This window comes from Cyanistes caeruleus, chromosome 2 (assembly GCF_971803275.1).
Source record: "Cyanistes caeruleus chromosome 2, bCyaCae1.hap1.1, whole genome shotgun sequence".
Taxonomy (NCBI): domain Eukaryota; kingdom Metazoa; phylum Chordata; class Aves; order Passeriformes; family Paridae; genus Cyanistes; species Cyanistes caeruleus.
Genome location: NC_141702.1, coordinates 72163703 through 72174733, shown reverse-complemented (window position 1 = coordinate 72174733; position 11031 = coordinate 72163703). Strand labels below are relative to the sequence as shown.

At 43.6% G+C, this 11031-nt stretch overlaps 1 protein-coding gene across 1 annotated transcript; it reads left to right on the top strand.

The window, feature by feature from the left end:
- Window positions 1–2954: 2954 nt before the first annotated feature.
- On the top strand, window positions 2955–9287 carry FAM89A (family with sequence similarity 89 member A). Its single transcript, XM_086877862.1, has 2 exons — window positions 2955–3265; window positions 7270–9287. The coding sequence occupies exons 1-2, from the start codon at window positions 3011–3013 to the stop codon at window positions 7426–7428; spliced, it is 414 nt and encodes a 137-aa protein (XP_086733988.1). The 5' UTR covers window positions 2955–3010; the 3' UTR covers window positions 7429–9287.
- Window positions 9288–11031: the final 1744 nt, after the last annotated feature.

Here is an 11031-nt window from a genome sequence, read left to right as displayed (position 1 = left end):
CAAAGGTGCTGCTCTGTGCAGGGTAGCTTGAAGCAGAGGCACACGTCCTTCTATCAGTCCTGTTGGGCGGAAAATCATTCCTAGGAATCACAAACCAGGTATTTAAAATTAGTTGATGTTTTTTACCATGACCTACCTTCGCCCCCCTGTGTCCTCGTTCCAATGTGGATAACAATACTACCTTCTAACACAGGACTGTCATAACGAGAATTCCATTAACATCTATGGATAACTCAGTTATTACAGGGGAAAGCATCAGAGAAAAAGCTGTAGGGAACAGTCTTAATGTATCAATTCAAGGTACGCTATAATGCATATACATCACCACATTTGGAGAGAGGATTGTTAGTAAATGATGCACAAATGATACACAGGCATTGTGTATCCTCCTAACGAATTAGGAAAGGCAAAACATCACATATGAACATGTAAATTAAATCCACGTCGTAATGCATTTCCGTAAGGAGATGTTATGGGACACCACTCTTCTGGAACTTCCTAATTCTTTATGACATAGCAACATGTATTTTTAATGTGGGGTTTTTTGAGGTAACATCTTTAGCAAAGATCAGTTTTGACAAGTAACATGTTTCTGTAGTTCAATTCTGGGAATCAACAAAGACCAAGAAGTCTATACAGCCAACAAAAGCTTGCTTCATAACCAAAAGACGTTAACTGCAAAAGACTCCAGCTTCCATTATCACCCTGTTATAACTAGGTCGGAATAAATAAAGCAGTAGATTCAGATCTTAAAGGATAATTATGAATTTAGTATGAATGAAGGCTAGATAAGGTTGCCAGCTGAGAGAAGGGTCACTGAAAACCCAAAAAGCATTTTTTTTTTTCTTTTTTCGGATTACAAAGCTGAGCAGTAAAACAGCATAAAGATCTCTGCAATGATAAATATGGCAACAATGTGCCTAAAGGACACAGATGTGAAGAAAATGCACTGAGAATTTAATGAGATCAGGTAAACTGGAAAAAAAAATGATATAAAGTGGTCTAGATAAAATAATACAAGCTTTCTCAAATAGTTGTCATCTGGGAGAAAAAAGGGTGGTGTTGAATGGAGAACAAATAAATGTATTTGCTAATAAGCAGAGAAGATAGTACAGTGTGTACTTCTTGAGCAAACTAAAACAAAATTTTTGCAGTCAGAAATCCTTGGTTGACACTTTTAATCTACAATAAGGATGGTTTAAAATGCTTTTAGTTTCACTAAAACTGTGAGCACAATTTTATTTTTCACAATGAACTTGGGCAGAAGTAGCATCATGCCTAACAGGGGGGAAAAATATCTTCTTCATTCCAGAGCAAAAAGCATTAAAAAGCACATCAGGTTGTCTGAAAAAACAATCCCTAAAGTGGCATATAAACATGAACTGAAGCAAAAGCTTCCTCGACTGTAAGCAGTTTGAAAACAATTGTCAGAGTCTAATGACATTTAAACCATGAAAAAGCCATGTGAGTCTGGGAACAAAGCTGAAAGCATGTAGAGGCTTAACTCAAAATCACCATATCTGGGTATTTCTTCAAGAGAAAACCCCACAAACAAAGCAGGGTCATGGGAACAGGAATGCACCTCTAAACAATCTGGCTTTGCAATGGCAGCATATTCCCAGGACTCCAATTTTATACCCTGCTTTGGTTTGGATTGGTTTGGATTTTGAATAATCCAAAACTGCCCTAATTTTATTTTTTTTTTTTTCCCCAAGAGATTCCAGAGATGCAAACATGTCAAGGAGAAAGGGGGAAACACAGAAGTCACAAAATCAGAGTCGGCACATTGAGGTTGCATTGCTGTGGCACCGGAGCTGTGGTCGCACTGGCAGTTTTGGGGATTCCCGTGCCCCATCCCCTGTCCTGGAGCATGGCTCCCTCTCCACAGCCTTCTCAGGAAACCACCTGGGTATTTCTGTCAGGCAGAGCAACAACCCTCTCTGTGAATAACGCTGGAAGACAAAGACAGCGAGCTAACTCTCAGATTGAGAAACCCGACTCACAAAGCAGATAGACCTAGGTTCGCGTAGTAGCAACGCTTGGAGATAAAACACTTTTGGTACAAAACTTGGCTGTGGGGATGTGAAAGTGTGGTGGATTAAGCCCAGCCGGAAATCGAGCACCACAGCTGCTCGCTCAGCACCCCCCTCCTCCCGCCCTCCCCCTCAGTGGAATGGCAAGGAGAGTCACACGCAAAACGTGTAGGCTGAGGTAAGAACAGCTTAATAATTGAAAACAAAGTACAAATAAAAAGGGTGAATATCCCTTTGGCCAGTTTGGGGGTCACCTGTCACGGCTATGCTCCCTCCTGGTCTCTTTTTTGTACCTTTTCCCCGGTAGAGCATGAGACAGACACACAGACACAGAGAAGAGCCCTCAGGATAAACGCGACTTAGCAAAAATCAAAGCATCGGTGTATTATCAACATTATTGTCATCCTGAACCAGGAACACGGCACTGTACAGGCTACTGAGAAGGTATCTATGCCATACCAAACCAGATCAGAAACAAATATCTTGACGGAGAGGGAGAGCAGCGTCTCGCTGTCAGGCGACTGATGTAACACCATCGCCACAGCAGAAGTGCTCACCCTCCGCCTGTAGCAGTTAATCTGCTTTCATGCCTGCTTTCACTGCGCTTCATCCCTCCCCCAGCCCCAGGGCCGAGCCCGGGGCCCGCAGCCGCGGGGCCCTTCTGCCTGCCGCTGCCGGGGACTGAGCGCTGCCGCGGGGCTGCTCCTGCGGGCCACAGCCTGAGCCCGCTGGCATCGCCTCAGCTCAGACAAAGCGGCCGAGGCGCGGCCGCCGAGCGTGGCCCTGACCCGGGACACCTGCGGTGCGGCCCCTCGGCCGCCCCCGCCCCGCTGCCTCCCTCCTCTCCTCTCCCTTCCCTCCGCCGGCCCCGCACGGCTCCCCCGCCCCTACCCGGCCCGGAGGCGGGGCGGGCTCCGGGCGGCGCCTCCCGCGGCGGGGCCGAGGCGGCTCCTTCCGTCGGTGGCCGCGGCTGCAGCATGAGCGGGCCGGGGCTGCTGGGGCCCGGTGGCGGCGCGGGGCTGCCGCCGCTGCCCAAGAGCCTCAGCGGGCTGCTGAACTCCTCGTCCTCGGGCGGCGGCGGCGGCCAGGGCGGGCGCTGGCGGGACCTGGAGCGGCTCTACGCGCAGAAGTCCCGCATCCAAGACGAGCTGAGCGGCGGCGGCCGGGGCTCGCCGCGCCCGCCCAAGCCTCCCAACCTGGACGCGGCGCTGGCCCTGCTCCGCAAGGAGATGGTGAGTGGGGCGGGCCGGGGCTCGGCGGGGGCGGCGGACGTGGCGGGCGACGGCGGGGGCGCCGCCACCTCCCCGGGGCCAGAACGGCGCCCCGGCTCCGGCCCCGGGTGGGCGCCGGCAGCCCCCGTAACCCGGCCCGGGGCAGCCCCCGTAACCCGGCCCGGGGCAGCCCCCGTAACCCGGCCCGGCCGCCGGTAGCGGCGGCGGGGGAGGGCCGGGGCCGGGGCCGGCGGGGCTGCTCCCGGTGCGGATGGGGAGCCGCTTACCGCGCCCTGCGGCACCCACCGGGACCCGGCACCCACGCGGAAAGGCTGGCGTCTAAAATAGCCCCAGTGCCGGCACGGATTCGTGTAATCCAAGTGGCAGTGATTCGGCATAGTTTTCTCCAGGACTCTGTTTTGATCCTGTAGCGCGGCGTTCCTATAGCGAAATTCTTCCGGGCGACCTGGCGCACCTTTTGATTAAACACTAATTGGGTGTTGGGTGTTTTGCTGGTGCAAGCTGCTGCTGTAATGACTAATAATAGCCTAAGCCGTGCGCGCTGAGGATTCGGTAGAATCAGTACAAGAAAGACAAGGAGCTTCTGGAGAGGGTCCAGTGAAGGGCCACAAAGATAATTAGGGGTCTGGAGCATCTTTCTTATGAGGAGAGACTGCAGGAGACTGCCTACTTAGTTTAGAGAATAGAAGATTGAGGGGGAATCTCATTAATATATATAAATATCTGAAAGGTGAGTCTCAAGAGGGTGGTGCCAGATTCTTTCCGGTGGTGCCCAGCAACAGCATGAAGAGCAGTGGCCCTAACTGAAACACATGGAGCTCCACCTCAACATGATGAGGAACTTCTTTACGTGGAGAGTAACAGAGCACTGGAACAGGCTGCCCAGGGAGCTTGTGGAGTCTGCCTGTCTAAAGACATTCAAAACCCACCTGGATGCAGGTTTGTGTGTCACCTGCTCGAGGTGACCCTGCTTTGGCAGGAGGGTTTGACTGGATGATCTCCAGAGGTGTCTTCCAACTCTTAATAACTCTGTGAAGCATATAAAATATGATATTGCTGAAAATCTGCCCAGTTCAAGACTGTTTTTCTCAGGCTAAAATGGTGCTTGGGGACAAGAAGCTCTTTTGAAAGGTTCTTCTTTGGATTTAAGAGGATAGTGTAGCGTGCTGAAATCTTAGTCTCCCACCAGTGTTTCAACAGTTAAAATTGTGTATTAGAATTGCCAGCTTGCATTAAAGCTCAGGAAGGATGGGTGCCGTTGACTGCTGCGGCTTTCTTCTGCAATGCTGTGAAGGGAAACAAGGACATATGGTCTTAGTCGTCTTAAGCCTTTCCAAAAAAGCAAAGATAACTCATTAGGCAAGTCTAACCTATTTTTTTTTCTAATGGGAAGTCAAATGAGGTGCTTCTCAAAGTCATTTGATAATTACACTTCCCCTTTAAACTTTCCTTTAATACTCTGTTATCCTTGATGATAATTTGATAAAATACTTCTGAAGAAAAAGATACTTCTAAACACATCAAAGACTTTCAAGCAACAGGCTCCTTGGTTCCAGATGTACTTTTTTGTGACCTGTACAAATTAGAGACTCTTGTCTACTAATAGGCTGTCTTTCATCAAGAAGATAAAAGCACTTTATTACTGATATTGAACACTCATTCTTCCAGCAGTCAAAGATATTTTTGTTGCGTAGTGGGTTTACTACAAATTTTTCATAGTGAGTGAGAGGAAGAAATGCACAGAGTATCTTTCCCTGCATGATCAAGTGACTTACTGTGTATGTAAGTTTTTTAAGCTGAGAAAGTGATGAACTTGGATGCTTTGGAGAGGGAGGGAGGAAAGGAGAGGTCATTTCAGAACTGTGATCGTGTGGAACAGTTATCACAGGGAATTGTGCGCTATAGATTTTCTTACCAAGAGTCAAACGCAGCTTGGCTGGCATTAAAAACTGTGATAATGCAATCAGGGTTGGACATTTCTTCAGATTTTTCTTACCTCGGGGATCATACTTGAAAGTTTTGAAGGGGCTGCATTTTTCTCAGTAGATTTCTTGTTTGATTGTTTGATATTAGTGGCAGTAACAGAAAAATAAGATATTAAATATAATTATTTGGTTTGGAGACCTGTTATGTCAATTCTGCTGAGCAGGTTTTCCCTTGAAGTTTGTGCTTGGCAGTCAGTAGAACTGAACTTCACAGAAAACGCTGAAGTGCTTTATGGAGCTGAAACAGGAGAGCTGCTGGTGAAAATCCTCCCACATTCCTTGGGAGACAAAGGTCACCTGTCTCCAGGTTGACTTTTTTGGCTCAATCGACTCCTGATTGCATTTTGAACAGTTCTGGACTGCAGTCTTGTCCCTCAAACATTTAGCTGTCATGCAGGTCTACCAGGTGGATCTCTTGTTTGTATGTCATAGTGTTAGGTCCAGTTTCACAAGCATCCTTTCTTACCTGAGGTGAGCAGTTTGTTTAGGTTATAAAGGACAACGGGTGAGAAAAGTAGCATAGATCTGAGGTGGTGGAAAGACTTATATCTGTAATACCATGGCATCTAGCACTGTGTTCCATGTCCTGTCCTAAAGTCTTCACATTTAGCCTGTGCAGGACTTCATGTTTTGGCTTCACGATGTCACCAAGTAATTTGTGTTGTTCTTAAAAGATGCTGTATCCTGTTTCTCTCAGTGGCATTGTGATGTATGATTTTTTATTTTCTCCTCATTTTGAGAAAGAGCTGCTGGTAGGATAGTTCAGCAATGTCAAAGTAAGATCTTCATGCTAGCTTCTTGTGGTTTTCTTGTGTGCCGAGTGAATTGCCCTGAGAATTTAGAAGCATAAGGAGAGGTAAGAGTTCTCATTCTGAGTAAAATACAGCCTGGTATTCAGTAAATTCTGAGTAAATACAGCCTGCAGTAAAGGCTACTTACTTTATTTATTTATTTAATCTTGATATGAGTTGTGGTAAAAACTTTTTATTTGATGAAACTGAGGCTCACTAGGAACAGTCTTTCAGTTTAACACTTCCTTGAAAAATAAGGCTGAAATGGCTGCTTCTGTCAACTCTCTAATTGGATAGTGGTTTAAATTTGCTGCAAGACAAAACCTAGTTTTAATTTGATCTGACTTGGATAGGTGACAATGTCAAGTGAACTCTCCGTTTTGTTGCCAGAGAGGGAGACTGAATTAAATGAGTAGCTTTATTTCACTTTGCAGTGCAACATACTGGTTTATGTACTGACATAAAGATGCAGCCTTTTTTTAAATGGTTCTTTAAAACCAAAATTTGCTCTGGAACTAATATTTGAGAAGCTTAAGGACCAAAATATTAGGTGCCTAATTATAATCAAGCCTATGCTTGAGCGGCACATGAAAATACTCTGAAGATTTGCAAGATATGGCATTTGTCCTTGTGTCATTTCTGCTTTCGTTTTTCTGCCTGAAAGTAGTGTGCTGTATTGTGCTAGACATACCTGCCTTTGTCAGATGCCTATGTACATCAACATAGAAAGGAAAATTAGAGTAGAGATCCTTAGCTGGGAAGTAAGAAAACCAGTCAGAATCTCAGTCAAAACTTTTATTCCAGGCTATTTCAAACAAAAATGGAGCACCTGTGATGGTGTGAGAGAATGATGTGTGAAAGACACACGGTGTTTCTGGAAAAATATCTCCCTTGCATAATGAGGAATACAGACTTTATGAATTAATCTGCCATGGTTCCGATAGCAGTGAACTGCTTATTGAAAGTTAAGTGCACCATTGTAATACAACATTTTGAAGAACACTTTGCATTTGTTCTGTACTATTGCATTGTTCCTTGTTCTTTTGTCCGGTTTATCCCTTGGGGCATCTGTCACCTTAGAAAATGAATTTTACTTCCACATTTCATAACTGTTCGAGGTGGAAAGAAGCTCGAGCCTCTGTTCTGTTTAGCAACAGAAGATGTACAGCATTATACTGCCATAGAAAGACAATTGTAATAAAGATTGTTTCAATTGTTCCCCCTTCAGGTTGGCCTTCGGCAGCTGGATATGTCATTGCTGTGTCAGCTCTACTCCCTGTACGAATCCATTCAAGAATACAAAGGTGCCTGCCAAGCTGACTCTAACGCAGACTGCTCGTACGCCCTGGAAAACGGATTTTTTGATGAAGAGGAGGAATACTTCTAGAAGCAGGAAGATTCCCCTCGAGGCCGACTGAACTGAAGGTTCTTTTGTCCTTCTCTCCCTGTAACACACCTCGACAAGAACGACTGGAATTTGTATGGATCCCTCTTCCTAAGGAGGAACACCCAGCTACCCCGAGTTGTGTTAAACTCTCTTATTTTAACAGGCTGTCAGTACAAGTTACTCATGCAAATACCACTTGAGCAAAGTGCTGTACTTTAACTTTTGAAGAGTCCTCAGACATGCTTGACAAGAGTTTTCAATTTAATTTGGAAAGTGGGTGTTTTCATCTTAGAAACATTGGTAGCTTATAACTGGAATTTTAATCGTAGAAGACAGCAGTGACTTCCTGAGTTGTAATAACTTTGTAAGGGGGGAGGGAAGCCTCCGCTGTGGTGTAAATAGCCGTAGGTGATTTTTTTTTTGGGGGGGGTGGTCAGTGGCATTGATTAATGCATTTTGAACAGGCACCTGGATGCACGCACATCCTCAGCATTACTAAGCTAGTTCTGCTCTTACCGTCTGCATCCAGTTTTGTACTGGATGAATTGTTTACACAGTTAATTATTTTTTTTCTCCTTAAGCTAATTTATTCCTAGCTTACAAGCTGTACATGTGATAGTGAATGTTATCAGCAGGGTTTTTTTTTTTTTTTCTGTTGATCTAATTCACTTTCTTGGTACTGCCACTTGGCATTAACTTTTATACTCTTCTCTGGATTTCTTGCCTCAACGTAGCTCTTTGACCTGCTAAACGCTGCTCTGAAATGGTTTGCTTAGCTTTTACTGCACTGCATAGTAAAAGCACATTTTCAAACATAGTCTGTCTGCCACTATGTGGCTTGGAATAACATGAACTCTTGTGCAAGTGTTCTTGATCATATGAAGAATAAGGAAACCTCTCATATGACACAATGGGACAAATTGCAATATTTTATACTGGGTGAATTTTGTTGCTGTAAGGTAGATGACAGCTCTTTTTAAAAATGCAAAATAAGTATTTTGAGCACATACTTTGCATATGTTAAAACTTTTTATACTAACTTGTTCTTTGAAATATAACTTATTTTTGTTTTCAGAACTTATTAAAGCACTTGGTTAAGTTTTTATTAATCCATAGTGTGAAATGCTTAATCAGCTGAGAGTTGCCAACTATCTGAGTTTTCACCCTTCTCTATTTTAAGTAAAATCAACTCCCAATGAGATTTTCATTTCTTAAATTTGATTCTGAAGATTGCTGTAAAGCACAGTGCCTGAATCTTGACACAAGGTAATAATTAAGGGCTTAAACCTCAAAGGGTTTTTGCATGGTTCACGTCTGGCATGCATGCAGTTTGCAGGAAGAATTGGAGATCACGTTCTGGGGTAGCTCCCTCTGTTAGTTTTTAACAAAGGCTAGGATGTTTCAGTGATAAAAGCCAAGGGACCTCCAGGGTGCATTCCCTCTAAAACTGGCTTATTTTAGTGGAATTCAAAGGCCACAAGAGTAAAGACTGTGCTGTAATTGTGTACGTGTATAAGTTCTTGATCTAGTCTGTGGTAGTGGTTGGGTATTTTTTAATGTTTTAATTCTGGTCTAATTGCTTCACTCACCCAAAACTAAACTGAAGGATAAAGAAAACACAGATAATTCAGACAGTTACATCTGTACTTAAAAGTTGTGTGCCTATGTGTGTATACATGTACAACTATATATACACACACATATTTACATGCAACTTTATGCTTTGACTTAAGAATGTATAAGCTTTTAGTATAATTTGCTGTGCTTTTAGTGTTTACATGAGGCTTTTTCTAGTCTGTTGAAGTACTGCTATTTTCTTGCTCTTTCCCCAAAAATAAAAAGCATGATGTTTAGCATAACTTTATGTTGTGTGTATTTTAATTTACCTTTTCAGTGAATACAAACCCTATCCCCCTTCCCAACCCTCCCATAAGAAAACTTGGACTAGTCATCACCCTGGACTGAATAAAGCAATTTTTAAATTACATTGGGAAAGGTTCCACCTACCTCGATTTGGAATGGAATTTCCTGCTTCTCTGTCTTAATTGGATTTTACTTGGTTTTGAATTCAGGAGAAAATCCTGTTTCTACTACTAAAACTAATGATTCTGTTTTACAAATCCTTAGATGGTGCCATTGCTTAATAGCCTTGGTGGTGAGAATGGACTTAGGAAAATTCATGGTACTTTCTCTTACATAAATTAAAAAGCAAAATTGTTTATGTTTCTAATCAGGCTTATGATTTGGGCAACGTGAAACTGGGCTGGTATCCCCTGTACCAAAGGAAGAATAAAAGCATCACTCCACAAAATTTGGACTGAAAACCAGGATGGATTATAAGGACTTGCTAAGTTTTCAGCACCTTTTAATAACACCATCTTGTATGGGAGAGAAGTTATAGTCTGTATTCCTAAGGAAAACTCAAATGCCATAAGGGCTTGCTAGCCAGATGAAGGTTTTAAAAAGAAGAAATTTGTTGAGTCAATAAATAGTTGTTCCAGAGGCTGATTTCTATACCTGGTGTTGCAGTTGTGAGCTGTATCTCTTTACTACATTATGACAGTACAAAGTAGGGAACTTGCTCTGAAAGAGAGGTGCTGGGTAGGAAAGTGTAGCTTTAATACTCAGTAGTTGCTACAGGCAGCTCCAAGTCCGAGCTCGGTGTGTGCGTGACAGAACGGAGTCACGTTGCTACAAAGGCTTCCTACCCATGGTCCAAACCACACCCCAACACAGCTTTCCCATTTTGGCTCCATAACCCCAGTTCATCTTGACTGCTAAGTTTTTAAGGGTACCTTTTAAGGATATAATGAAAGAAACTCTTGGAAACTTCTCTACCCAGTGAGCACTGTGGAACTTTTCCAGTCCCACATAGCACATGCAGTAATGAGGAGGCCCAGGAAAAGACAGGTTTACAAGGAAATGAGAACCATCAGGCTCTTGTTGCCCAGAGGTGGAAGACTCAGTACAGCAGTTCAGAAGGCAATCTACCCTGGGTGACTTCACTGGCCTTTCTCCAAAGGGCCTATAAATGCGGTCAAGCACTTGGAAATAATTGTTAGTTCTCCACTAGCTGTATTTCAGTTTTATTTTTACTTCAACAGCATATCACACTCATTCCATTGCTATGACAACTGCAGAGTCATATTTATGCAGAGTGATAATTACATTACAGTTTAGTTCCCTGGAAATTTCCTTAGTCTACAAAAAGAGAAGAGTCTGGAAGGAGTGCCCCACTTTGGATAAAGTGGGTGCCAAAAAGTAATGGGTGGCTGATAGCATGACTAATATAACAGATGAGCATTTAGGTTCAGCTTCAGCTCCTGGTGAAGTCACTGACAGTGCTATTAACTTTAGTGCAGCTTGACTTCAAAGCAGGGATCTTTTACTAAAATCAGAATTGCTGTTTGTTATTTCCAGGACTGTGGAACAGCTGCATACTAACATACAGGAGATACTCAAATACACACTACGAATGTATTGCTAAAAAGTACTGCTTTAATGCACTGAATTGCAGTAGGTAATCATTAGAATCACTTGTAAAAAGCATGAATGTTGCTTCAAAGAAAGAGTTTTCCAATAAAGGAAGGCCAAAATTGCACT